The sequence below is a fragment of the Balaenoptera physalus genome (genome assembly GCF_965194825.1).
Source record: "Balaenoptera physalus genome assembly, chromosome: 2".
In the NCBI taxonomy this organism is placed as follows: domain Eukaryota; kingdom Metazoa; phylum Chordata; class Mammalia; order Artiodactyla; family Balaenopteridae; genus Balaenoptera; species Balaenoptera physalus.
Genome location: NC_138883.1, coordinates 1185605 through 1213287, shown reverse-complemented (window position 1 = coordinate 1213287; position 27683 = coordinate 1185605). Strand labels below are relative to the sequence as shown.

At 67.9% G+C, this 27683-nt stretch overlaps 1 protein-coding gene across 3 annotated transcripts; it reads right to left on the bottom strand.

The window, feature by feature from the left end:
• Window positions 1-22874, bottom strand: AKT1 (AKT serine/threonine kinase 1). Of its 3 annotated transcripts, XR_014260514.1 has the most exons (15): window positions 22646-22872; window positions 19819-19957; window positions 8023-8151; window positions 5354-5465; window positions 5101-5248; window positions 4657-4788; window positions 4509-4574; window positions 3317-3385; window positions 3046-3171; window positions 2804-2932; window positions 2483-2697; window positions 2099-2186; window positions 1229-1331; window positions 809-985; window positions 1-633 (listed from the first exon to the last, which is right to left on the bottom strand). XR_014260514.1 is itself a non-coding variant. In XM_082449539.1 (14 exons), the coding sequence occupies exons 2-14, from the start codon at window positions 19862-19864 to the stop codon at window positions 906-908; spliced, it is 1344 nt and encodes a 447-aa protein (XP_082305665.1). In that variant the 5' UTR covers window positions 19865-19957; window positions 22646-22874; the 3' UTR covers window positions 1-905. The 3 variants fall into 3 exon arrangements, 2 of the variants coding, with proteins under 2 accessions (XP_082305665.1, XP_082305664.1); XM_082449539.1 differs by having other exon boundaries at window positions 1-985; window positions 2483-2598; window positions 22646-22874; XM_082449538.1 differs by having other exon boundaries at window positions 1-985.
• Between the last annotated feature and the right edge of the window lie 4809 nt (window positions 22875-27683).

Genomic DNA, 27683 nt, shown 5'->3' with positions numbered 1-27683 from the left:
TTGAAAAGCAATTTTTATTGAAGAATTTGGAGGGAAAGTCTCATAATAGTAAAAATACTAAAGTTGAGTATAAAAAACGCCACGGTGCAGCGCAGCGTCCGGCTGGGAGACACGGAGGATGCAGCGATGGCCCCTCCCAAGGGCGTCAGGTGGGGCCAGGGCGACAGCAGGAGAGTGAAGCTTCTATAAGGACAGGTGCTACCAAGGGAAGCCATCGGGTGAGACGGTCCCAATGGGGAAGGGGGCGGAGGGAGGGTTCTCTCCTGAGATTAGAAACCCCAGTATGCACGTGAACAGCATAATACACGGCAACAGATGTCACCTGGCTCTTCTATCTCGCCGGTGAGCCCCGGCCCAGCCCCATTGCAGGGGCCACCCTCCTCCAGCCTCAGCGCTGGGGCTGCTGTGTGCCCCACCCCAAGCGAGAGGGGGCCGGGCCAGCACACCATGGCCAAGTGGCTTCTGGGGCCCCCGGGCCGGGCCGAGACAGGGGCAGCCAGGGACAGCCGGCGAGAGGGACGGAGGGGCCGCGGGCAGGGCCCACCCGGGCCCGATTGCACTTGGCTGCAGAAGTCCTCAACGTTTTCCTACGTGAATCTAATCGTTCCGAAGGCCGAGGCCACGTCTGGAGAACTGGATGAATAAATTAAGAAAAACCGCAGGATGTCTTCCTCCCGACCTGGCTGGCCAGGGGGACACCGCCCCCAAGGCGGGCAGCCCTGCCCACAGCACGAGGCGTCTTCCCATCCGTGTTGGAGGACGGCATGGTTCCGCCCAAACGCATCCAGAAATGAGAAACATTAAATACAGGTCATCCGTGCGAGGCTTCCTCCCGATCCTTCCAAGCCCTCGTCCGGAGCATGCGGCTGCCCACGGTGGCGTCCCAAGCGCGGCCGGCGGGCCCCTCAGGCCGTGCCGCTGGCCGAGTAGGAGAACTGGGGGAAGTGAGGCCTCCGTTCGCTGTCCACACCCTCCATGCTGTCATCTGCGGGCGGGAGGGGCGGCTCAGCTCCCGGGCACCAGGGAAAGCGAGGCCGGCCCCGAGGGCTCGCCTCCCAGACTCCACATCCAGCCTCGGCGAGCCCCCCACCACGATCCCGGGGCCGGGGGGCCGCGGCCCTCCCGCCCTGACGGCCACCCTTGAGGGAGCCTTCCCAGTGAAATGCTGAGCATGGAGTTCTGTTGCCTGGAGAGAAGGAAGGGGTCGGCAGGGAGGCCCACCCCTCACCTTGGTCGGGCGGCGTGATGGTGATCATCTGGGCTGTGAACTCCTCATCAAAATACCTGGTGTCCGTCTCGGACGTGACCTGAGGCTTGAAGGGCGGGTTGAGCTGCAGGAAGGGGGCTGGGTTACAGGCCTCGCCCTGCACACCTGGACCTGGACCTGGACCCAACGCCCCACCCAGGAGCCAAGGCTGGGGCCAGGCCTTCCTCTGCCCACGTCCCCTCTGGGGCCTCGCCCTTCAGGGATCCACCTGCAGGGCCACCGGCCTCACTTGCGGCCCCCGGATGGCAGAGTGGCCCGGCAGCGTCAGGCCTCAGAGAGGACTCACCACGACGCAGGATGCGAGGGCAACTGCAGAGGGACAGGCTGGCGGGAGAAAGGACCCCCCACTCCCCCGACCCCTGGCCCGGGGGCAGGGCTGCCTGGGACCTAGCAGCAACTAGCAGCAGGGGTCCTGGGTCGGGGCTGGGACTAGACCCCTTGGAGGGCAGGCCCAGGAGGCGGCAGGACCCTGGCTGGAGCGGAGCAGGGTTGGAGAGCTCTGTCTCACAGGGACAGAGGCCCAGCCGGCCATGCGTGGCCTGCAGGGAGGGGTGGGCTGGAAACGGGGTGGGAGCATGCTTGGGGACAGGCACCCAGCAAGCCTAGGGACAACCTTCCGGAGCCTGCTGGCCACCCCACCAGCACGGGCCAGGGCCTGGGGCTCCCAGGTCCCTCAGAGGGCAAAGGGCAGAGGCACACGTGCAGGAAGCAGCTGCCTCGCTCGGAGGCCTCCTCACGTGTGTGTGTGGGGCGTGTAAGCAGGCATGTGGGTGAGCAGGAGGGTGTGAGCGGGCATGTGCGGGGGGAGGGGTGTGCACAGGCCCCACGCACCTTCTTCTCATACACATCCTGCCACAAGATGCTGGCGAAGAAGCGGTGCTGCATGATCTCCTTGGCGTCCTCGGAGCCCCCACCGAGCCTGCGGGGAGACGGAGGCCACGGTGACGGGGTCGCCACCTGCTGGGCCCACGGTTCAGACCCCTCCTCCCACAGGCTGCGGTCGGCCGCCAGGCAGCAGCCCAGGCAGCCGCGGCAGGTGCAGTGTGCCGGGTGGGCAGGAGCTGCCGGCAGGGCCGGGTCTTCCTGAGCAGGTGTGAGGAGGCCCTCTGCCCGGGGCAGCCCAGGCCGAGGACATCACACACGGCCACCAGCACGGTCATTCCCTGGGGGTTTCAGGGGACAGGTGGCTGGGGGGCAGCCCAGGGCAGGGCTCACCGCTGCTTGGGGTCCTTCTTGAGCAGCCCTGAGAGCAGGGACTTGGCCTCAGGGCTGAGCGTGCGTGGGAAGCGGATCTCCTCCATGAGGATGAGCTCGAAGAGCTTCTCGTGGTCCTGGTTGTAGAAGGGCAGGCGGCCGCACATCATCTCGTACATGACCACGCCCAGCCCCCACCAGTCCACCGCCCGGCCGTAGTCATTGTCTTCCAGCACCTGGGGTTGCAGGGCACGGGCTCAGAGGGCACCTGAGACGGGGGGACTCGGGGGTCGGGAGGGGGGAGTGGGGGACACGGGGACTCGGGGCGCGGCAGGCGCGCACCTCGGGGGCCAGGTACTCGGGCGTCCCGCAGAAGGTCTTCATGGTGGCGCCATCCTTGATGCCCTCCTTGCACAGCCCGAAGTCGGTGATCTTGATGTGCCCGTCCTTGTCCAGCATGAGGTTCTCCAGCTGCAGGAGGCGGCCTCCGGGTCAGCCCGCCTCCCCGTCCCGCCTCCCAGCCCTGCCCTGCCACCTCCCTGCCCCGCCTCCCAGCCCCGCCCCCGATCCCCGGCCCCGCCCACCTTGAGGTCCCGGTACACCACGTTCTTCTCCGAGTGCAGGTAGTCCAGGGCGGACACGATCTCGGCGCCGTAGAACCGGGCCCGGTCCTCGGGGAACACCCGCTCCCGGGACAGGTGGAAGAAGAGCTGCAGGACAGGGAGCCTGAGCGGGGCCGGCGACCCGGGCCAGGGTCACGGGGCGGAGACCCTAACCAGGCTGGGAGCGGGGAGGACAGCCACCCAGACGCCCGAGGCTCAGAGAGAGAGGGCCGCCCCCGGGACCGGGCCCTACCTCGCCTCCGTTGGCGTACTCCATGACGAAGCACAGGCGGTCGTGGGTCTGGAAGGAGTACTTCAGGGCCTGCGAGGGAAGCAGAGCTGGAACCCGGCCCTCAAGCTGGGCAGGAGCTTCGCCCTGTTCAGGGCGGGGGATACCCCACTGCCCCACCGGCCGCGCCCGAGGACGGGCAGCTGCAGGTCCAGTGACCGTGAGGAGGCTCCCCTGCAGGGCCGGCCCCGCTGCCCTCACACCTCAAACCACAGGCGGCCTCGCTTTAAAAGAAAGGCCCGCTGATGACCGGCTCGCTCACAGGAACACGGATGGGAGACCCTCCCCGGCGCTCGGCTCCCCCACGGCCAGGCCTGCTGCACCGACCAGGGAATCTCTGCGGAATGCGACGTTAGCGTCCCGTACAGGGACCCGCTGGAGGGTGGGGGGCACGACAAGGCCTGGCCTCTTCCTCACAATCCTCCAGCCAGGCAGAGGGGAAAAGGGCAAAACGAAGCAGATGAGGCAAAGCCACGATAACGAGTCACGTCTGGACGAACAAACACGACATCTGCTCTTGGAGTCCGATGTTTCTCGTAAGAAAACGTCTCAGGAAAAAAATCGCCCCAAGTCTGCCCACTCCTCTGCTCTGCCCCTGCTTTGGATCAGGCCGTCCCCTGGAGCAAGGACACCTGTGCTGAGCGGAGGGGACAGGCCCACGTGGTCCCGGCACAAGACCTCGGAGGCCGGCCCCGGGTCGCCCAAGGCCTGAGTCCTGAGCCCCGTCCGCCTGACTGCTGACCTTCTGGGGGCGGAGCTGGCTGGGCCTGGCAGACTAATTCCAGGCACTTCCTTGTTGCTCCCAACGGCTAGGGGTTTTCCATACACCCCTCCTGGCCCAGGTTCCCCCAGGACAGGGACCTCCCGGAGTGAGCCTCAAAGGGGAAGCAGTGGAAAACCGTGCAGAAGGGTGGGCACGGGGAGCGTGGCCTCCCAGGGTCTCAGCGGGCCAGAGGGAAGGCAGGGCCTCCTGCCCTCTCTGTGCACCGGCGACCCCACACCAGGCACCTCCACCCGCCCCTCCTGGAGGCCCGCCCGCCATCCACGGGGCTCTGAGCCCGCCAGATTCTCAGGGGAGGACGGGTTGGTGCGAGTGACTGCGCGACCCCAGCACCTGGCACCCGAGCTATCCCCCCGGGGTCCAGAGGGGACTCACCGTCAGGAAGGGGTGCCGGGAGTTCTGGAGGACGCGGTTCTCCGTGAGCGTGTGGGCCACCTCGTCCTGGAAAACAGGGCCCACTGAGCCGCCCGCCCCGTCCCGCCCGGCCCGGCCCCCAGCCCCCAGCCCCGGCCCTGGCCCCTACCTTGGCCACAATGACCTCCTTCTTCAGGATCTTCATGGCGTAGTAGCGGCCGGTGGCCTTCTCCTTCACCAGGATCACCTTCCCAAAGGTGCCTTTGCCCAGCAGCTTCAGGTACTCAAACTCATTCATGGTCTGAGGGCAGCGGGCAGGCACCAGGGTCAGGGGGCAGCATGGTGACTGCTGGAGGCCCAACGGTGGTGAGGGGTGCCAGAGGCCGGGGCCGCCGGGGCCGCCGCAGCCAGCCTCGGGGCCGAGCACAGGTGGGGCCTGAGGGGTCCGGGGGGTCCAGGGCTCGTGGCAGATCACGGGGCTGTGCGCCCCGACTTGGAGCCCTGGGGTTCGGGGGACGAACCTGGCGGCCCTCCCTCACTCCTGTGCGGGAGCTGGGCGGGGCGGGGCGGGGACCCACGACTGCAGGGCCCCGAGGGCAGGGCCGGGCCTCACCACGCGGTGCTTGGGCTTGGCCAGCGCCACCTCCATCTCCTCGGCCCCTGGGTTCTCGCCGGGCGAGCCTGACCGGAAGTCCATCATCTCCTCCTCCTGCCTCTTGAGCCCGTCGGCCACCGTCTGGATGGCGGCTGTCCACTCCTCCCTGCAGGGCAGTCAGTCGGGTGAGGCCCCAGCCCCACACAGGCCTGGGGCCTCCCGCTCCGAGGTCCCCGGGCTTGGGGCACCGGGACTCGTCTCCAGCTCGTACCGCTCCTCAGGGGTCTCTACATGGAACGTGCGCTCGATGACCGTGGTCCACTGCAGGCAGCGGATGATGAAGGTGTTGGGCCGCGGCCGCTCCGTCTTCATCAGCTGGCATTCTGGGGGCAGGCGAGCATCCGTCTGCACCGCGCCCCGGCCCACCCGCCACAGCCCAGCCCTCCCCAAGCCTCGGTCTCCCGCCCTGTAAAAGGGGGCCGGGACCCCCACTCCAGCTGGGACCCCGCTCAGAGCTCAGCTGCGCCCGAGGAGGTGTCTGGGGGCCGGTCAGCCCTCCGTGGTCCTTCCTTAGTCTCCGAGCCCCCCTGCCAGCCAGGACACGGCCCTCAACCGGCCGGAGGGTGAGGGGATTGGGAGAGCAGCTCGCCCCCCCCACCCCGAGCAGGAACGTCCCACCACTGGCCCAGCCTCACAATGCCCAGCGCTCCGCCTGCCCCCTCTCGGCGCAGCGCCAGTCCCAGAACGGAGGGGGGTAGCGGCTCACCCTGTGGAGAAGTTGCCTGTCCGCCCCAGAGGCCACTCGGGCTGCACCCTCCCCGCACTGCTGCCCACGCCCCCAGGTGCACACGGGAGTGAAAACAGACACATGCACACCTGGAGCACGCACACCTGCAGCCGAGGAACCGTGGTGCCCCAGGCCCGGAGAGGGGCTGGATGCCAGCCCAGCCTGTATGAGGCGGGAGGGGGCCGCGGGGCCAGCGCAGGGGTCTCTGACATTCCAGCGTCTAGGCCCTGGCAACCGCGAGGGGCCCCGGCCGGGCTCAGCCGAGCGCAAGGGAGCGAGGAATGGTCTGCCAGGCCGCGGGGCCAGGAAGGGGCTGGGGGCCCAGCCTTATGCGGAGGGCGGCCTGTGTCTACACGGGGCAGGGGAGAGAGGAAAACCTGTGCGGCCAGCCTTCTGGGTCCCCACATGCCCCCTCCCACTCGCTCAGCCCATCGGAGACCACCAGGAGCCCCCAGGGCTCAGGCGCCTGACACCTACCCAGGGCCTGACTTCTCATCCCCCCACCCTGGAACCTATCCCCAAGGAAGAGCCCGTGGTGCAGAGGCCCCTGCACAGCCGCTTGCCCCTCCCACACGCCTCTGCTCCTGCGCCCGGAGCCCCTGCTGGCCTGATGCCCGGGTCAGGGCTCCAGTCCCACCCACTGCTCAGGGAGCCCCTCTGGGAGGTGCCCACCTCCCATGCGCCTCCTGAGAGCCCCCCCCTGCCGTGCTCCCCTGCATTCAGCCTGGGGAACACTCCCGAGGGGCCTCTGCCCCCCAGCAAGGCAGCGTCCCCCTGGCCGAGCATCCTTGCCAAGCCCGTAAGCCCCCAGCCTGACCCAGGAGGCCCTGCGGGGAGCCCAGACACACTGCAGTGAGGCTCCCACGTGGCCACGAGGCTGCGGGGACAGGGGTCTGCCTCCTTGGCCTCCCCTCACCCCCAGGCCCCTGTTCTACCTGCTGCTTTGCTGAGACTTGAGGAGCCTGGGAGGGGGTTCAGGGCTCACAGGAACCAGGCCCTGGTAAAGCACCCCCAAAGGAGCCTCCCTTGTGGCGCAGGGCCTCTGCTCCTCCCATGGGAAGCCCTGTAGCACGGGGCCAGGCACACTGGGGGGTGGGCAGGACAGTCAAGGTACCAGGACGGCCCCCACCTCGGAATATCTGCAGGCGCGGAGACTGGGAATCCTTCCCCGTCAGCCGAGGATGGGCCACCTGTGCTATGCCCCCTCCTGAGACCCTGGACCAGAACCTGTGGTCTGGCAGCAGGGGGGCCGCTGGAGGACCCCAAGCTCCCAGGGCAGGGAGGACAGAGCCAGCCGGAGGGCGGCGCATGAATGAAGGAGGCTGGCGTGGAGCCGGGAGCTCTGCACCCCAGACAGCAGCCCAGGCGGACCCCGGGGTGTGCTGGTCAACGAACCCATTGCTCACCCACCCACCAGGCCCGTGTCCCGGGCCAGCCCGGGCAGAGCACCGGGAACAGGGACCAGGCTAGAAGGCCCGCCCGGCCCAGCATCCCACCCACCCACCTGTCCCCATGCCTGGGTGCCCCCCACCGTGGGTAGGGTCACACCTGCCATCCCCCTGCAGATACGTAACGAGACCACAGTAGCACTTGGTTTAGAAAAAGTGCCAGTTTGTTCAGCCTCCTGAGACGCCCCAGGCCAGCAGTGCTGCACCCACCCACCTGGCACCCCAGCTGAGGGTGGGAACAAACGCACTGCCACGGTGGACTGGGGCCTCTGAAAACCTGTGGTGGGCACTCGTGCTGGGGCGACGGAGGCCCCGGGAAGCTGGGTGGCCCCCACCCCCGCACTCTCTTCCTGCCTCTGCCCGGGGGCTTTGGGGAAAGAGGCCCTGGTGGGCTCGTCTGGCCCCCGCTGGAGGAGGGGCCCAGGTTGGCCGGCTGCCCCAGGCCAGGCCCTCCGGCCTCCAGAGGTCCGCCCGGAACAACCTCGGGCTCGGCTCGGAGATCCCTGGCAGCCGGAGCCGACCACTAACCGGTCCCCGAGGTGACGCGGAGCCGCGGGCCCAGCCTGGTCCCAGGAGGGCTGCTGGCCCCAGACACAGAGGCCAGGGGGACCCCATGTGGGGGCGCTGGGCCCAGAGGGCTCTCTCCGCCCCGCCCACCGGCCCGGCGCCCTCATCCCGACCCGGGGCGGCCGCCGGCACACTTACGCGCCACGGAGAAGTTGTTCAGGGGCGACTCACGCTGCTCCACGTCCTGCGGCCGCTCCTTGTAGCCGATGAAGGTGCCGTCATTCTTCAAGAGGAAGTACCGGGGCCGCCAGGTTTTGATGTACTCACCTGAGGACACGCGGGCGGACAGGCACTGAGGGGCTGCGGCCGCCAGACCACACTCCCGGCCCCCTACGCACCCCGCTCCCCGGGGTAAGTCACAGCTGGTTGTGCCGGGACAGATGCGCCCAGGATGCCCCAACTCCGGGCACTGACCCCGATTCCCCCGGGGCAGGCAGAGGGTGGGTGGGAAGACAGGTTTCATTGTGTGAAAGCGCCACCTCTGATGAAGTGCCAACCCCGAACCTGTGCTGGAAAGGGGGCCAGGTCAGCACCTGGACCTGGGGGAAGGGGTACAACTGACGGGAGGCCGGCCCGATCCAGAGGGCCTTCCTGGAGGAGGTGGTGCCAAACCAGCGGGTCTCCAGCCAGAGCACGGGCACCAGCTACAGCCACCCGCCAGGGGCTTCAGGGCCAAGAGGACTCCCCACCCACCCTGGGTGCCGCCAGGTGGTGGACGCGGCAGCTACTGCGGTGACCGTGGCGACTGGGCTGCCCACCACAGCTGGCCCCCGCCGAGAGGATGGAGCCCAGCGTCTCACACTCAGAGTGCGACTCATGGGGGCTTGCCCGGCAGACACGAGCCCACCTGCAGCACGTCCCCAGGGTGGGCACTCGGGACACAGCCCCCTCTGCCCGTGTGACAACACTCACTGTGCAGGGGCCCTGAGCGCTGTTGTGAAGCCAGACGCAGAAGGCGGCTGGGTGGTCCTCGGGCTGGGACCTGCCGTCCTAGGCCCCCGCATCCCACCCATGGGTCACCCAGGTCCCCAGGAAAGTTTTCCCTGAAGTTCCGCAGCATCAGCCATGAACAGGCGCTCACACTCAAGAATCAGAGCAGATGTCCTCTGTGACGTTCCAGCGACTGCCATTTTTCATACTGACACCCAGAAAAAACGTTTCATTTACATTTTGCCGAGCAAGGAGTTTGAACAACACCGAAGAACTTACTAATTAGGCGCCCGCTTCAGCAGAGGGCCACGGGGCAGCAGGAGGGGAGGGGGCCGGACCTTCCCTACGAGCTGAGCCCCGCACGCGGCCACCTGGAGGGCGGGCAAACGCCCAGAGCCCTGCACCTCGGTCTCCCCCGCCCCACCGCCCAGCCCTCACCCGGCATGACCCAGGGCCTCCGGGGGAGGCTGGGCAGTCGGGGCCTCCAGCCACTCCCTTCCCTCCCCAGGGAGCCCAGACACCACTGGCCCAGGGAGGACACGGCAGTCGGCCGGTAACCTGCCCTCACCCCGACAGCACTTAGCGGGGCCTCCACCCAGTTCCGAGCCCCCCAGACCCCTGGGGACGTGGGCTGGGAAGGTGGTGAGGCCACCCTTGGATGCTGCCTCCCCTCCCGGGCCCGGGGACCGCCCCCCCCCCCACCGGCCACCGGTCCCACCCAGCCTCCCCGGCGCCCCTTCCTCCCCCGCCCCGGCGCAGGGTGGAGCAGAGCCGGCTCCGGGGGCTGAACGCGGCCCAGCCCGCTCCACCCCGGCACCCGGAGCGGTGCTCGCTCCCACCCGCCTGCGCTCCAGTCTGGAGCTGTCGGCCCTGATGGAGCGCCTCCCATCCCGCCAGCTGCCGCTCCCCGGGACGCTAAGTGCGCGGGGAGAGTGATGAGCGCCTCACCCGTGCAGCCCCGAAAATCCATCTTGATTCACCAACTGCTGCCGGCCCCCACCGTGCCCAGCACGGCGGCCCCCCAGCGCCACACCCCACGCGGGCAGTCGGCACGTGTGTGCCCGCAGAGGCGTCCGCGCTCGGCAGGACCCGCACACACCAGCCTGGGCCTCGGACCCCACTGTGGCTGAGGCCCTGGGAGGGGGCCCCGCCCCCAGCCACGTGACCCTGCACCTGCCCTCCAGCTTTCACCCCACAAGCCCACCCCCAGGGCTGGGAAGGCTCTGGGATCCAGAACTGGGGGTGGGTGGCGGGAGCGGCACTGGCCAGAAAGAGGCGGAGGGGCAAGCACCCAACGCTGTTGAGCCCGTGGGGAGGGGTCCGGGGGGATGGGCCACAGGCCGGCTGGGCCCCCCGCCAGCCCCCAGACCCAGGGCACTGAAGCGGGGCCAGGCGACAGGAGCTGGGCAACACACGGGTGGAGGCGACAGCCGGCCCCTGGCCCTCAGCAGCCGGCATCCAGACCCCCGGAGGAGGAGCAGGGACGCTGGGCGGGGCCGGGGGTACCAGGGCCAAGGCTCTGAGACCCACAGGCCCCTTTCTTCAGCCTCTGGGACACTCCTGCCTGCAGACGTCCAGCCAGGCGGTCACTTGGGGGCCGCCAGCTGCAACCTGGGCCGTGGCCTGCATCTGAACGAGTTCAGCACGGACAGGACGCCGATGGGCGGCCGGCCCAGGCCCAGGGACGGGGGTGACACAGGAGGGGCGAGGGGAGGAGGTGGCCACCCTGTGCCTGGCCACGGCTGTGCTCTGTCCTCTCGGCTGTAACACCTGTGGGCCAGCTAGGGGGATAAGGCAGCACAGACACACACGGCCCATGCTGGGAACAGACGAGAAAGCCCAAGTCTGCTCTTCGGATGCCGCTCCCTAAACGGGGGTGGGGGGGTCCCCTGGTCTCTGGGGCCAGATGCCCGCCCACCACCGGGTGGCCTCCCAGCAGCGGCCACACCAGGGGTCAGCAGGGACCGGCCTGGACCTGGACCCAGATCGGGTCCCCTCGTCCCTGCCACTCCCGCCCAAGCCCAGCCCAGGACTCCAGAAGGGCTCCCACCCACCCCATCCCACCTGAGCGGACGCTTCAGACCGGGGCCCTGGAGCCCCACATCACAGCTGGCCCAGCTCCCCTCCGCGCAGGGCAGGACAGCACCCCGGCCGGGAGACCGGAGCTGGGGCCGGGCACTTGGAGGCACGCGTGGTCTGGTGCCCACCCCCACCTGGAGGGTCCATCCTCAGCCCGCCCGAGGTGGGGGGCTCTCTCAGAAGCCCAGCCCTGGGCCAGGGCGTGGGAGGGGCCCTACGGCACCACACCCACCCCTCCCAGACACTGGCGCCCCACCCGGCCACCAGCGAAGGGGACGCACACCCCCTGAACCCCGAATGCCCAGGCCTGCCCACCTGCCTCCCAGGCTCCAGATGAGGAGGCAACTGCCCTGGGTGGGGTGGGCGTTGGGGGGCGCCCAGGTCAGCCAGGCTCCTGTGCCCAGGGCAGGGCTTCCCTCCTCCTCCTGCCCCCCTGGGACCCCCAGCCCCCAGCCCCGGCCCCTCGGCGTCCCCGTGTGTCGTCCACCAGGAGGGCCCTTCCACCATCCCAGCTCACTCCCAGGAAGGGGCTGCAGGGCCCCGAGGAAGGGGGATTCCTCGCCAACATCACTCGTCTCCCACAGCCCAAATCACGCTGATGGGGCCACACAGCCAGGATCGGGGACAGGTCGGGTGCCGGCTGACGGCCTGTGCCTCTACACCTCCCAGCCCGGGTCCCAGGCTGCGCTGTGGGTCAGGGCACCCCCGGCAGGAGACCCGGAGGCCAGGACCCGAGCCGCTGGGGGGCCCAGGGGGGCAGCGCGCAGGCTCCCCACACCCCAGGCCTGCCACCCGCGAGTCCTCCCTTGCCAGGCACCTCTGCCCCTCCAAGCCCCCAAGCGCAGGCCGCCGGCTGCCACGCCCTGAGCTCGTGAACGGTCTGAGTCCCCAGCTCCCGGGGAAACTGCTGGATAAACGCTTTGCCGCAGCGGTGGCAGGCGGCGGCTGGCAGGGCGCCAGGCGGCGCTGAGCTATTTCTCCACAGCGAAGCGAGCCCCAGCAGGCCGGGGGAGCGGGTGCCAGCTGACGGCGGCCACCACGCGGTCCCCCGCCACCGCCACATCCATCGCTCATGGACAGCTGCCTCACGCCATCACCCCCTCCGGCGCCGCGAGCAAAGCGGGGCGGGCGCGGGCCTGGCTCATTTCGTGTCCCCACGTCCCCGTGTCCCTGTCCCACCGGCAGGACACCAGGCCACGGACAGTCAGCGAAAGCCCGAGAACCGGTGCCAGGGAGGGGGCATGCCGCCTGCTCCTTGCTTCTGGGGACGCCTTTCCGAGGGCAGTGCTCTCGGGGTCCTCACGGGGGCACGAACGGCCAGTGTGGACAAGAGGAGAGGAGAGAGGGCCACTCCCGGCCCAGCAGGGGGGGCGACATGTGGAGGACGGGTGTTCCCCCGACACAGCCCCCCGAGCCCGGCTGGGCCGTCCTCAGGCTGCCTGGCAGGCCGAGAAGGTGGGATCATTATGACCAGTCGCTCCCGGGGGAAACTGAGGCCCAAGGGAGAGGGCTCTCAAGGTCACAGAGAGGCAGATGGTGGCCAGAGTCCCAGGTCCGGCTGCCCAGGCGGGGCTCACGCCTTGACACAAACCGAGAACTCTTCGCAGGTCGTTGGTTCTGCCATCAAGCAGGCAGGGGCCCAAGGCCTGAGCCCAATGCACACAGACTCAAGAGGAACGTGGGAGGCGGGGTGGGAGGGAGGGACGCAGTCAGGGAGCAGCGCTGTGCCCCCGCCCCCCACCGTCAAGGTGCAGCAGACAGCTCTGGGGTCTCCCTGCCCCTTCCTGCTGCCCCAGGACGGTGCCGGCTTTCAGGCCTCTCACCAGCTACGACCGACAGCCCCCCTCGCTGCAGCTGCCTGCACATCACCTGGGCCTGGACGTCCCACCCACTTGGCCATCTTCTCCGGAAACCCTCCTCTTTGGGCACCACACATCACCTGCTGCACAGGCCAGAAAAAGGGGCCACCCCTGACCCCAGCCCGCCCCGCCACCCGCCTCCCCCACGCTCTCCGCCTGATGTGCACCTGGCCTCACTACTGCAGGGTTCAGGGGGGCTGCTTGGAAAGAGCTGGGCTGGGTCCAGGGTTCAGGGCAGCCATAGCCATATCTCTGCCTGCAGGAGTATCTGGGGCCTACATTCTCCAGGGCAGGTGGGCCTGGGGGGTGGAGCAGGCAGCCCCCAGGCCTGTCAGTCCACCAGCTTCCCCCCATCTGCTGGCCCCTTGGGTCACAGGCCCTGGCAGAGGGGATTCTTGCCTCCACCGGTCCTGGCCCAGGCCCTCAGGCAGCGTCTGCCCAAAGCCACACGGCACTTAAGTTCTAGGTTTCCAGAATGTTTCCCTAGGGACACGCCTCTCACTCCTGTGCTAAGAGCCCAGGACGGACCCAACGAAACCAAGGGAGGTGCCGGGGCTCCCCCGGGCAGGGCGGAGGCAACGAGAGGGAGGGGGTGGGAGTGAACAGACGGCAGCACGGGCTCCCGGGAGAGCAGGTGGGGTGGCAGCAGAGCCCTCCCTGCAGACACAGCTGCAGGAAAGGAGCGCCCCGTGGGCACCGGCCCTGCCCAAACCCCCTCCCTGCAGACACTCAGAGGAGGCAGAGCAAGACCCTGGCATCTAGGTGACCCCCAGCCTCTGTGAGCCAGGGCCCTCCGGGGGGCGAGGGGCTCCAAGCACCAACCCCCCCTCCCCCAGGAAAAAGCACCACCTACACAGGAGAGGGGGCAAGGGAATGAGGGACAGGTCAGGGGGGCCCTCCAGAGAAAGGGCCTTCCACCTCCCAGCCGCCCAGCTCTTATTTATTGTTCCCTAACTAGGAGCCACGTCGTGGTGCGACAGCCGTGAGGACAGCAAGGCCTGGCTGGGGACGTGGTGGGGACATGGTGACATGGTGGCAGGCTGCATCCTCCCAGCTGCCAGCCCTGTCACCTCATGTTCCCGGCCACACCCACCCTGGCCCCAGCCCCGACCGAGCTCATCACAGCCCCCAAACTCCAGCTCGCGGTGTACCCCGCCCCCCAGCCCGGGGTGGAGAGCCAGCATGGGGCCCCCACCCCCGCCAGGGACAACCGGCTGACGCCTCTGGGCCGGCGGAACCAGCGGGGGGAGGCTAGGGGCCGGGGGGGGGTGGTCTGTGGTCCTGGGCCTGCTCAGGGATCTGTGAGCCCAAACCCAGTGCCCTGGGGACCCTGCCCCAAGGCCCCCAGGGGTGGCAGAAGAGGCACCAGAGAACCCCCCCATCAATGCCAACATTCCTGAAACTCGAGGGTTATCTCCGACGGTTACAGAGCCACGCGCATGACGCAGGAAGAAAGGCAGCAGGGGGGTGGCCGGGGGGGCGTGGCCGAGGGAGCGCACGCGGCCCTCTGCCAAGCTGCGGGGGGCCAGGTCCGGGCTGGGGGCCTACCCGTGGGGGCGAGTGGGCGGGGGCCCGGGGCACCCACCGCTACAGGTGCAGAGGCGGCAGGCGGCCACCGGCTCCAGTTACGGGAGGGCCCGTGGGGAAGGCGCTGGCAGCGAGCCTGGCCTGGTGCGCCCCGTCAGAGGGGATGCCAGCCGCGCCCCCGCCCCCACCCCCACCCTCCCACGGCACTTCTAGGAACTGGCCTGACGCGACCCGGCCCAGGCCCCTCCTGAGGGCCCCCTCCCCTCCACGTACGGGGGCGCACACTCAGCTCCCCGGGGCGGCTGGGCTGCCGGCAGAGGCCCCCTGCTCGCCACCACAGGACCAGGAAGCGGACAGGAGCACGGCCCGCTCAGGGCCCCTCAGGCCCGGGGCAGCGGTGACCCCTCATCCCCCAGCGCAAGGACGCCCGAGCTTCCTCTTTCGTTGTTTGTTTTGAAGGGAAAACTCAACCGGCTCACAAAACAGGAAACTTAGTCCCACACAGGCCGGCAGGCCTCGGCCTCAGCCTCGTGCCACCGCCCACGGGCTCAGGGGCACCCCTCCAGGAACGGGCCCCCCTCCCTGGCACCGTCCTTCGGAGCAGAGGCCCCAGCACCTGCTCCCACCCTTGGGCCGGCCGCCTGCACGCACCTGCCTCAGTGGACCAAGGGGACCCCCCGGAACCAAAGCCACGGCTGCTGCGGCGAGACCTGAAGGGGACCTGGGCATCCCTCGCCTGAGCCAGGGACGCTGCGGTGCGGGGGGAGGAGGGCCCCGGACAGCCCCACCCTCCAGCCGGGGGCACGGAGCGAAGGGAGCAGCCTGCCTCCCCTGACGCTCCCGTGAGCCCCTCGCCCAGGCAGAGCGGCCCGGGCCGTGCCCACAGATGATTCACCCCACGGGCCCCCAGGCAGGTGTGCTCAGAAGTGGGTTCAACAGGCCCCTGCAGGCCTTGGCCCCTGCTGTCCGCTCAGCAGAGCCGTCGCCCCCTCTAGAGGGGAGCTGGGCTGCACCCCCACGGCCCCGCCCCATGGGAAGCCCAGGACTGGGGATGGGTGGGAGTCTGTGTCAGCAGGTGGGACTGACTGCCGGCTCCCCAGCTTAGAGCCACCTGAGGGGGCAGGTAACGCCCAGGGCCGCAGCCGGCAGCAGGACCTGGCCAGGACCGAGGGGGGGGGGGGAGCCACCACAGTCCAGAAGCCCGCCCCCCACCAGGACGCCGGGGACCGGCGCAGCGGGGTGGCAAGGGCCCGGAACCGGGGGAGGGTCTGGGCCAAAAATGGGCTGCGTGGGTGTGGGGGGAGGGGCGGCCACAGCCAGGCCTGAGACGCGCCAGGGACCAGCCCCACCGAGCCCCGTGAGCACAGGACGCCGCCAGGCCCGCCGCTCCTGGGGTGGGGGGAGTTAAGCCGACGCACAGGCGCTAGCCTCCCACGTGTGCACGCACCGGGCACACCTCACTTGGGGCCACGTCCAGGCAGGGTCCTGGACGGGGGACCCCGTGCCCACAGGCCAGCTCTCCTCCACCCCGCCCCTCAGCCCCCGCTTGCCGGGCTGCGGCGCGGTGGCTGGCCTTCGGGACCCTCCTGGCCAGGCCAGCAGCCGGCCCACGTGAGCCCAGGGATGCCCGAGGCCGGTGCCCCACCCCCACCCAGACCCTCAGCCCCTTCCTTCACCCCGTGGCCAGCACCTCGCTGCCCTCCTCCCTCCTCCCGGTCCACGTGGCCCAGCTGGCCCGTCCGTGGTTTGGAGACACCCAGGAGGACGCCCACAGACCCTGCCCACTCCACGGGCTCCGAGAGAGGGACCCGCGGGTGGGGCTCTGCTGGAGCAGCTCTCCGCGGGGTTGGGCTGCAGCCGAGGTGGTGCACAGCCCGGCGGGCACCAGGGCAAGCGGGCAGGGACAACGGGGCCCTGGGGACACGTCCCAAAGCAGCTGCACGGACTCAGGCCCGTGGCCTTGCACACCGCACACAGCCTAAAGACAAAACTGGAGGCCGCAGGCCAAGTCCAGCCAGACCTGCATCCTGAAGGACACGGTTTTTAACTGTCAACCTTCAAAAGTCAGGAGAGCGCACATAACAGACCAAACCTTCCGAAAGGTGACTTTCTGAGCCACACTGAGCCCACCGGCCCCCAGCACCAGCGGCTGGAGCTGAGCGGCAGCTGCCCACCGCTCGGGCTGTCCACCCGTAGCTTGGGGTGTCTGCCCATCACTCGGGATGCCTGCCTGTCACTCAGAACGTCCCGCTTTACTCAGGAAGTCTGCCCACCCCTGGGGACACCCACCCATAGCTCGGGACGTCCATCCGTCTCGCAGGACATCTGCGCACGGTCCCTGCGGCCCCACCCGGCTCAGCCCTCCTCCTCACCACCTTCTGAGCCTTGAGCAGCTGGACCCCACTCTCCTGGGGACAGCCGGGGACGCCGAGGCCCAGAGGGCCTGCCTGGGTGCCGCAGGGCAGCAGAGGGCTGGGACTTGAGCTGTGGCGTCAGCCGCCAGGCCAGGCTCTCCTCTGCCCCCTCGGCTGCTCTGGCCCAGAGCACACGCATCAGGACACCAGGGCCGCAGCCCCGGGCCCTCCCCAGAGATGGGAGCCCGTGTCCCTGAGGGGCGGGAGAAGGAGCTGGGGGCCGGGGGTCTGTCCTGCCCTGACCCTGGCCAACGGGCCGTTGGGTCAACTCTCAACACCCACTCAGCTCCAGAGGTCCCTTCGCCCCTCACGTGCAGGCCCTGGGCTGGACGCAGGGCAGACACAGCACGGTGGGCAATGCAGGCCCTCATCCCACAGCAGCCCCCCAACCTACGTAACAAGAAGCAGCAGCGTGGGGGGCCTCAGGGGTCTGCGAGGAGCTGGAGGACAGTCGGAGCTCCCCCAACCCCACTGGGGATCAGACCCCCGGCGGGGGGAGGGGGCAGGGAGGTGGTGGCACCTCACACCAGTGCTGCAGGAGCCCTCCGCCCGCTCCCAGCCCAGGGACCCCCCAGCTCTACCCAGAGCCACCCCACAGGAGGCCTGGCTCCCTCTTCCAGCCAGTCCTGAGAGGCGGGGGCAGGGCCGGGGGGTGGGCGTGACGCTGCAGGTGAGGGAGGGGCTCTGGGAGCGGAGCACACACACACACAGCATCTTCCAACCGCCCAACCTCCTGCCCGCGACGCGGGGCTCGGCCTGCACGTCCGCCCGCCCACGACCAAGGCCAGGACGCTATCCCCACCCAGGAAAGGTACGCAAGCCCCCCCCCGCCCCAGTCGCGGGAAACAGCACGGCCGCGTACCTCCAGCCCCAAATCAGGGTCCTCCTCGATCCCCCAACACCTAACCCAAACCCACCCATTCCCACCCTCGGCCACATGACCCCTGCTCCTGTCACCCAGTCACCCCAAAGTCCAGCACACAGGAAGAGCCCACGTTTGTGGGCAAAAACAGATCCGTAAAAGACGGACCGAGAGACGGACAAAAGGACGGAGAGAACAAGACAGCAGTGGGGGCAGTGGGATGAGCCCGCGACACACAGAGGTTCCCACGGGGTCACTGGGAACGGGGAGCGGAGCGCGGTGGGGGGGCCTCGAGGGCAGGCAGTGGAGGTGGGACCTGGCACGACCCCTCCCGGGCTACAAGAGGGCCTGGGCCACATCGCCGCCCCACACGCTGCCTGGGTTGGCACGTGGGCTGGAGAAAGGAGCAGAGGCACGTGGGCGCGTAGGACCCTCTGTCCCGGCCTGAGTCTGACTGCACTCTGCCCCAGGGCCTACCCCACCAGGCCCTTGCCCACCACCGCGCCCACTGTACCCATGGGGAAACCAAGGCCCAAGGAGTCAACAGACTTGCCCTTGGAGAAGGACACAGTGATGGGGCAGCCGAATCAGGTCAAAACCCAGCTCCCTGGATGCCCCGCTGGGCCCGACATCCCGTGCCCCCAGCGCGCACACCCTGAGTGGCACTCTAAAATTCACCCAGCATGAGAGGGGCACTCCAACCCGAGCCTGGCTGGCCAGTGGATGCCCCAGTAACTGGGACAGGAGCCCTGGCAGCCCTGAGGCCTAGGCATCTCCTAGGTCAGTCCTTAATCGAACAGTCAGTTAACAAACATTTGCCAAGGATTAAGAGGTACCGGTCCCCGTGTGTTCTTGTGCTGCCACCAGGCACAGAGGGGAGGGCGGGGACCAGGGTCAGAGAGGGCATCCTTGACACCGAAGAGGGCTATGAGGTGAGGCAGACAGAGTAGGACCTGATGGGGAGCGGGGGTGGGAGGCTCCAGGCACAAGAAGTGGTACTCCTGGGGGTCAGGAAGGGGTAAACACTGGGGGAGGGGATCCAGAAGGCCGGTGGGTGCAGGAAACCTTGGAGGGGCTCGCCACGGACCACAGGCCCCTGCGGCCACCTCACCTCCGTCTTGAGGCCCAGTGCACTGTTCTCCCTGCAGCCGCCTAAGTGAGCTCTAAAAACACACAGCTGACCACATCCTTGATCCCCTGCTTTGTGCCCTCTGCAGCCCCTTGAGGTCTCATCTCCATCACTCCTGTGCTGCCCACCGCAGCTCCTGCAGCTTCCCAGACTGCTCTGCTGGGAGGCTCCTATGCATCCCACAAAACCCAGTCTCGTGACACCCACTTTTGCCGTGCCTCCCTGTGAGCTCCACCTGTGTCTGAGGTTCCCCCTCCCAACAGCCTGTGGGATCCCGCGGTGGGGACAGGGACACCCTCACCAGAGGGTGTGCATGAAGAGTGGCGTGGCTAGTGGCTAGCTAGCGTGGGATCGCCAGAGCTTTGGGAGGAACGGGTCTGGAGGAAGAGCAAGCTGGGGGAGCAGGTGGTGACTGGCCAATCCCCGCCCTGGAGCAGGAGGGAGTGACTTACCCAGGCACCTGGACAGGAGGACTGTCCAGCCCCCCACCACCGGCCGCTAAGCAACAGAGGGCGGTGGGGCAGGCAGGGCCGGAAGGCGAGGGGCCCAGGCCCAAGCTCCCGTCCCACCAGCTCCTCATCGAGCCCCTCCCTGGGCACAGGGCCACGTGAGTGAGCAGAGGGGAGGCTGAGGGGGCTCCAGGCCAGCCAGCTCGGCAGCTCCAGCATAAACCCGCCCCGAGCCGGGCCACTGGGTGGCACGGAGCCCCCTCCCGCCTACAGCCAGGCCCGAGGCCGGCACCGGGCCAGGCCAGGCAGCCCTGCCCTGCCCTCAGGAGCCCTCGGGCAGCGCCCCGGGCCGCTAGTGCGCCAGGCCTTGGACCGGCCCCAGTGTCCTCACTGCCTTCCAGGAAAGCGGGTGGCTCTTCCCGCCCACGGCCCCAGCCAGGCAGCCACTCCACGGGCTGCACGCCGGCCCAGGGCACACGTCCCCTCCTGGGAGGTCCCGCGAGGCCATGCCCTCCAGGCCATGGGGACATTGGGCCCCAAAGCGCACCCGGGCTGGTCCAGGAGGGTCCAGGAGCCCAGGGAGGCCTCACTCGCCTGGCAGCCACGGCCCAGGCCGCCCCTGGCCACTGAGGAGCCGCAGGCCCACTTGGGACCCTCACCCCCGGCCGGCCCCGCGGGCACTGACCTCGTTTGTGCAGCCAGCCCTCCTTCACGATGGCCACGTCGTTCATGGTGCCGGGGCTCCCGCGGGCCTGCGTGGCCCCGACCTCGCTCACACGCCTCTAGCAGGGTCCTCCCAGAGCCCAGCGGGCTGTCAACAGCCTCTGGAAGAAGCAGAGGGAAGTGTGAGGCTGTGTTGGGCTTGGGGACACTCCTCGGACCCCGAGGTGAGCCCAGGAGGCCCGTAGCGCCTGGGGTCTCAGCCCGGGTGCGCCTTCCCACGCGACCTGTCCCCTCTTAGCATCCAGAGCCCCCGCTGGCCCCTGCTCTGCCTTCCCGCCACGGCACCTGGTACAAAGTCACTCACACTGCTCCCTGGGCCCAGGCCTCCCCTCCCCCTGGGCTTCAAGCCCCTGCCACCACCCCTCCTGGACCCCCAAGCCCTCAGAGCTCACTGCCCCCCTTACTGACCCATTCCCACCTCCCCTGACCTTTGTACAAATCACTCCTGCCCCCAAAAGGCCCTCCTGGTATATCCCAGCCTCCCTAACCTGCCGGCCCAGCGGAGGCCACCTCTTCCAGGCAGCCCCTCTGACTGCTTCAGCCCACACCACTCAGCCTCCCCAATCCCCTGGTGAGGGTGCCCAGTTCTCCCTGTCCACGGTGTTCCTGCCCAGAGGCTGGGGTTCCCAGGCAGAACCCAGAGCTCCTCTTCCCTGCCCCAGACTGGGAAAGGAGAGAAATTCAAACGCGAAGAAGGCAGGGCCAGGAGTGCAGGCGATTGGTGCAAATGAGAGCCCGGAGCCCTCCAGGGTGACATGAAAACCCCCTACACACACCCATCCCAGAGAAACGCCAAACCCCTCCTAAACCACAGCGCCCCCGCCGGTCTGAATCTGGTTCATTCATTCGGCCAATATGTACCAGGCATCTCTGGTTTTGCCAGGCTCAGCGCTGGGCACTGGGGACAAAGAGAGGTTCAGACGAGTCCTGTCTGTAAGGAGCACCCAGTCCAGGGTGGTTACAGACCCATAATTACAGCTTTCAGGAGGCAACAAATGGGGGGGGGGACTGTGCAAACTCAGAGGCACTGGCACCCGCCCTTTGGAGGCCCACCAGCAGCCTTCTCTTGAGCAGACACTTTGGCCATTGATCCTGTGTGGCCCACCCCATTGCTCCCCTGCTGGATGAACTCCTAGGCATCCCTCAAAACCCCATTCTCACAACACCAGTTCTGGGCATCCTGGGAAAGAGCACTCTCCCCATGAGCAGTCCTCTGCTACCCTTCCAGTTGGGCACTCAGGAGGGCAGGCCAGGAAAGACTCCTCTCGGGGACACCCAGGCCGGACAGAGACCCTGAGTACCTCCAACATGGGTCTTCCTATAGCCACCTCGACACTCTCCCACAGCCCACCTTGCTGGCCTCCTGAGGCATGGGCTAAGCGCCCAGAGAAGGCCGCTTTGCACTGACTGTCTTGGGCTAAATTTGGAAGGACAGGAAGACCCACTCACTGCCTTGGGTCTGGGACAGGGAAGACGCTCGTTGCCCAACACACTCCGCAAGCCCACAGGCAGGGATGGCAAGTAAGGCTGGAGGAGGTACCCCCAAGGACAGGGCTCTGAGCCCCACCTGGCAGGCACAGGGGGCTCTGGTGACACTTGAGTAGGCGTGGCCTGGAGGCAGAGGGCTGGACTCAAAGACCTCTGGATGCGCCCCTAGCCCCACTGGGGCCTGAGCAGGGCCTGGTGCTGACAGAGTCAGACAGCTGCCGATGGCCCCGTGTGTAAAAATATATCTGCACATACACAGGGTGGTGTGCATGTGCACAGAAACACACACACCAAGCCAGGGCCAGGGCTGCCTCTGGGCACAGCGTGGGCAGCACGGATGGGACCTCTGCTTCCCGCTGCTTCTGTCCTGTGAGTGACTTCCCCACAAAGGTGAATTACTGCTATTATTACTTAAGTCACAACCTTAAAAAAAGTAATAATAATTTGTGCTCTGAAGGGCCCCCTCCCCCTGCGTCCAAAACACTGGTTATGAACTGGATGCTCAGCTGGGGGGCAGGGAACCCAGCCCCACAAGTGTACCCCACCCTTCACCTGGACCAGAGCTCACAGCAGTTAGGGGTGGCCTGAGCAAGGTGGGAAGGGGCCAGGAGTGAATGTGGGGGGCCCTCTGGCCACAGAGCACAGGCCCAGGGCCCCAACTCTGTCTACCACGACAATACTCGGGAACCAATTCCACCCACCAAGCTCACCAGCTGCCCCGGGCCTCTGGGATGGGTGGCCAGCACCTCCAGAAGCCACCCAGCTCAGGAACAAGTCTCAGGGCCCAGGAGGGCTGTAGTCCTTTGTGGGAGGGCCTGGGCACCCAGCCACCACGGACAACTTTTTGTCTATGGGAAAATGAGGTCCCTTCCAAGGGCCCACCCACAAACTTCAACGAGGGCCGGGGCGAGCCTTTTCCTCGGCCCCCTGAGCACCTACTGTACGCCGGGGCCCCCCTGGCCGGGCGCCCGGGCAGCCCCCGGCCGCAACGGTGCCCCGGCCCCCCGCGCGCGGCCGCACCCCTCCGCTCCGGCCCGGGCCTCGCCCGGCGGAGCCGCTTCCCCAAGGTCATGCGGGAGGCCGGGGCCAGAGGCACGCACCCCCAGCGCCGGCGCGGCCCGCGCCCTCCCCGCCCAGGCCGCGCTCGGCCACTTCCTGCTCCCGCTCCTCCATTCCAGCCGCGCGCGGCCCTGGCCCCGGCCCCGGCCCCGGCGGCCGCGAACAAAGCGGCCGGGCCGCAGGGAGGAAATCCGGGCCCCGGCGGCGGGCGGCGGGCGGCGGGCGGGCGGGCGGGGACTCACCGGGCGCCGCGTCCGGCGCGAGCGCGGGCCTAGCCGGGCCGCGGCCTCCGGCGCCCGCCGCTCCGCATCCCCGCGGGCCGGCCGGCCGGGGCCGGGCTGGAGGCCGCGGCGGGCGCTGCTCGGGCGGGCCTCACGCGCCGCCGGACCCGGAGCTCGTGCGCGGCCGCCGGCTGGCTCCTCCGGGCTGCGCTGGCTGCGCTGCTGCGCTGGGCCGGCCGCCCGCCCGCCGCGCTCGGTCCCGCCGGCCCGCCCTCTCTCCGCCCCGCGCCCGCCCCGCCCGGCCGCCCGCCCGCCCACATCCGCCTCCGCCACTCGGGGCGCCCCCACCGCGGGCCGAGCGAGGGCGCGGCGCCGGGAGCGGGAGCGCGCAGCGGGCGGTCCTAGGGGCCGGGGACCGCTGCGCTCCGCCGCGGGGCCTGTCCCCAGGCCACGTCCTCTCTGGCCTCGGTTTCCCAGTTTGTCCGGTGAGCCCGCACTTCTCGGCCCAGTTCTGCCCCGACCCTGTTAAAGGGGCCGGTCTGGGACGAATCCTGGGCTTCTGCCTTCATCGGGCGGGGGTGGGGTTGGGGTGTAGGTTAGTGTGACTTTTAGAATGTGCCCCAAGTGGGTAGTTCAAGCTCGGGAGCTGGGGGCTCCAGGGATCGGGATAGTCCTAAAAGACCCAATCCAAGGACCCTGCCTAGTGCAGGTCCCCTGGGGGTCGTGCAGGAGGCTGGCTGGAAGGTGGGCGATCCGTCATCTGTCTGTGTGCTGAAGGCCTACTGTGGGTCTGGCCCTGGAGTGACCGGCAGTGCGAGCCCTGCTCCCTGGTTGGGGTCTTCCGGGAGCTCCCCTTCCCCAGAAGGATAATACTGACACCTGGCAGCTACAAAAGTGGACGGGGACTTCATGTGGTGACAGAGGGAGAAGAGGGCCACAGGGGCCAGTGGAGGGGCCTCCAACTGGCACCGCTTCGTCCAGCACACCTGGCCTGGAGTGACCGCCCCGAGTCGGGCACAGACACCCAAGGGGGTGCTGGAGGGGGCAGACTCCAGAGAAGAGCTGTCACAGCTGAGGCAGCCCAGGATCCTCCCTAATGTCTGATTGGGCCCCAGGCAATCACAGCCCACTGGGGGACAGCTAAGGGGCCAGCAGGACACTGCAGACAACTCCCCACCCTGACCCCTCCCTGGGCCCTGTTGATCGCAGGTTTCTGCAACAGCTGCCCCTCCCCCCAACCCCGAGGCCTCCAAGTTGATGGTAAGCCTTCTGTAAAAGGAAGACTTGTGGGCTACCGTTCTGGGGTTGGTATGTATTTGGGGGGAGGAGGACATTTTTGTTCCTCGTCCAGGGTCAGAGTTCAGCCTGGGGGGTATAGACACTTCATCTGGGTCAGAGGTAGAAGCAGCTGAGCACCCAGGACAGCGTCTGCAGCTGACACTGGGGCTCCGTCCCTTCCCCTGGGGCTCCGTCCCTTCCCCTGGGGCTGACCGAGAGGAGGACGCTCCTGAGGGAAGGCCTGCCTCCCCTGCTCAGGGGGACACTCGCTCCTCCGGGAGAGGACACCCAGTTCTGGGCCGCTCCCCTTGGCACCCCGCCCTCCCACCCCAGCCAGCTGTGTGGGCTCTGAATGTGCACCCCCAGGCCCCGCCTCCAGGGGCCAGGGGAGAGGCCCGACTGGCCCCCGCCGCTGGGGCACCTGGCCATCGCTCACCCCCTTCTGGGACCATCCCACCCACCCACCATTCTCCCAGGAGGGGTTTCCGCACCCACCCCCCATCCTGCGCTGGCAATGCTGAGGAGAAGGCAGAGGAGGCCCGGTGGCCTCGAGGGCCACTGGGGGCCCGGGAGGGCGCCCTCTCGTGGATAGTGTGGCGACTCCCCAGGCTGTCCTCAGGCCTGCTGGCCATTTGAAGACAGCATCTTGGCCAGAGGTGTCATCACAGTGGTCCAAAAGACGGCCAGGCTTTCCTCACCAGCCAAGCTCCAGGCTTCCTCACCGCTGGCCCATCTCCAGGAGGCCTCCCTGCCTGGTGCGCCCACCAAGGGCCCGTGACCTGCGGTGAGCCCCACACCCCATTCCGTGCAGCGCCTACGTGAGCCTGCCCTATGGCTGGGGCATCTCTTTGGGCAGGGCCAGCGCCCTCCTCTGGCCTCCGGAGGGAAAGCAGAGTCCCTCTCTAGAACACCTCCTGCCTGCCCCCCCAGACAGAATGTCAAGGAGAGGACCCAGACCCACCGGCCACCCTGGCTGAGGCTCAGGCCGCGGAGGAGCCCCTTAGACAGATGTTTGCAACAAAAACTGCTGCACCGGCCCCTGGGGAGGAAGGCCACCTGCCCCCTCCTAAAGCACAGGGTCCTCCGGCCCTGTCACCTTCCGCAGCTGCCAGCCATCGGGCAGGACTCAGGGGCCGGAGCCCCGGGCTGCCTAGTCTCGGCAGCAGCTGCAGGGCGGGGCCTCCAGGCAGCTCCCGGGCCAGATGGCCGCCTGGCTGGCTGCGTTCAGGGAAGCTCTGCCCCCACCACTGCGACAGCCTCCTGTCATCCTTGTACCTGAGACTGTACCAGGCCAAACAGGGGATCTGGGGGCCGAGGGGCTGCTAGCTGCCGAGTGCCATCTCGGGGCTGCCTGGGACGGCCCCTCCTGGGCCTTAAGGAAGACTTAACTCCAGGAAGACTTAAGACCTTCCGACCAGAAAAATGCAGGGTCGTCTCTCCCCCATCCCCTCCTCCCAGTGAGGTTTCTCCTCCTTTAGCCATCCCTACCCAGCACAACCCCAGCCTCTTGCTGGCAGCGTCCCCTGCTGCTGCTTCGATCCCTCTCCATGCCCCACAACCTCTGTCAGGGCCCCAAGGAGCCCTCTGTCCCACCAGCCAGGCAGGGCAGGCCAAGACACTCTGCCTACCCCAGGGCCTCACTCCTAGCCTGGCTGGGGAGCTTTGCGCCAGGGCTGGGCAGGTGGGCACCACGGAGCAGTCGGGATTAGGTTGGTGGCACCCGTGGACATCCCGCACAGATGCCTCTGCCCTGCTTTCACTCAAGAGACACAACTGTACCCGCACTTTGTGCCACGCCAACTTCTTAGCAGCAAGGATACAGCGGGGAGTGGGGGGGTGGCAAGGTCACATGACATGGGGAGCACTCTGGAGAAGGCTAAGGCCACAGAGGAGATTGTGGGTTTGGGGGCACCTGAGCGGGGGTGATCAGGAAGGACCACTCCCGGGGGGTGCTGCTGGTGCAGAGACAGGACTGGGGAGGAGCCAGGAAGGGCTCTCTGGGGAGAAACGTGTGGAAACTGAGGACTGGCCATGAAAGGGCCTGGGGTCTTGCTGTGTGCCAGGCCCCGCAGTTAATCTACCCATTCTGCAGATGAGAATATTAAGGTTTGAAGAGGTTAAGCGTCATGCCCGAGGTTGGGAGGGGGCAGGGCTCTGATGCAGGCAAGACCCCAGGAGGCAGTCCCCCCAGGGTTCACTCTGAGCTGACTTGAAACCAGCTCCCCCCGCTGGGGTGGGGGGGCGTGGGTGTGGAGGAGGAGGTTGGCCCTCCTCAGGAAGGGATCCCCAGAGTGCCTGGGCCATGGGAGCCAGGGCAGTCTCTGTGGCTCTGAGCGCAGCGTGAGTCCAGGGTTCGAAGCTGAGACTGCCGAATATAGGAAATAAAAATGCAAGCTGTCCGGTCAAATTTGAATTTCAGATAGATAAAGAATAGTATTTTAGTATAAGAATGTGGCTTTCTTTCCCTCAGACTTTAGGTCCTAACTGCGGTGGACCCTGGGGCCTCTGGCCACTCCTCAGGCCCCCAACCCACCAGGGTTTGAATAGGATCCCTGGGGGCTCCCACCCCATCTCACAGCCAGGAACCCCCTCCTCCCAGGGGTCCCGGCCTTCCAGGAGCATGGCTGGAGGGCTCCCAACACCTCTTGCTGCTTCCTCTGCCCTGGTGTACCTGGCTAGTGGGGTCCCGGCCTTTGTAATCCAGCCCCTGCCCCAACACCACCCCCACTTCTGGTCAAGGCCTCCTTTCTACTCCTCCCCGGCTGCTGGGCTATGCAGGTGAGAATTGAGGACACTGCCAGATCTGAATCCTGGTTCAACAACTTACTGCCTGCTGTGCGGCCCTGGTCACCTTAGCGAACCTCCACCTAAACAGGTGTCATAACCAAAGCACCTGACTAACAGGACTGTTGTGAACGCTGAGCAATGGTCCACAGGGCCCGCATCCTGCTCTGCCCCGGGCGGCGGGGAAAGGGCTCCCACCAGCAGCACACCCCAACCCAGGGGCCCCAACATCTCCAAAGTCATTTCCGTTTTTCTCGGACTCTTTCCTTCACGCAGCAGACCTGGGTGTCCCCTCGCACCTGAATCACCAAGCCCGGGGGACGCCAACCCAGCCCCTCCAAGGTGTCTCCTCTCCCTGACCGCTTTCCCGCTGGCTCTGGGCTCTGGGTGCACTTCCCTCTCTCTCCATCACCGCGATGGTTCCCTCACCCCCATCGCTTCTTCTGGGACGTGCCCAGCCCCCAGTGCTTTCCCAATACACCACTCGGCGCCTGGCTCCCAGCAGAGGCTTTGCTGGGTGGGCTGACAAGATGAGAGTTCTCTGTTCAAGACTCCAAGGTCGAGAACCCGGCTGAGTGTTTGGAAGAGGGTCCCAGCTAAATTAACTTGAATTCAAAACGAGGCTTTCAATGAAAAGGGGGTGTCATCTTTTCCATATTTACGACCTCCCACTCCCCCTCCTCCATCCCAGGGCAGGCGCCCCGCGAGGTGGCAGGAGGCCGTGTCCCGTCTGTGCCTTCGGGTGACTTGCTCCAGCGCTGGCCGGGAGAGGAGCTGGTCCTCGGAAGGGGTCCCTTAACAGACGGGCGCAGTTGGGACCCCATGGGGGGGGGGTACCCTGAGGACGAGACGGCAAGTATCGCGAGAGACCCCCCTCCCCCCCCCCCCCCGCGCCGCGCCCCGCGTCCCCTCCCACCCCAGCGCCCCAGATGGCGGCGCGCGGGGCCCGGCCGGGCGGGGCGGACAGGGAAGGGGCGGCGTGGGTGACCTCAGCGGT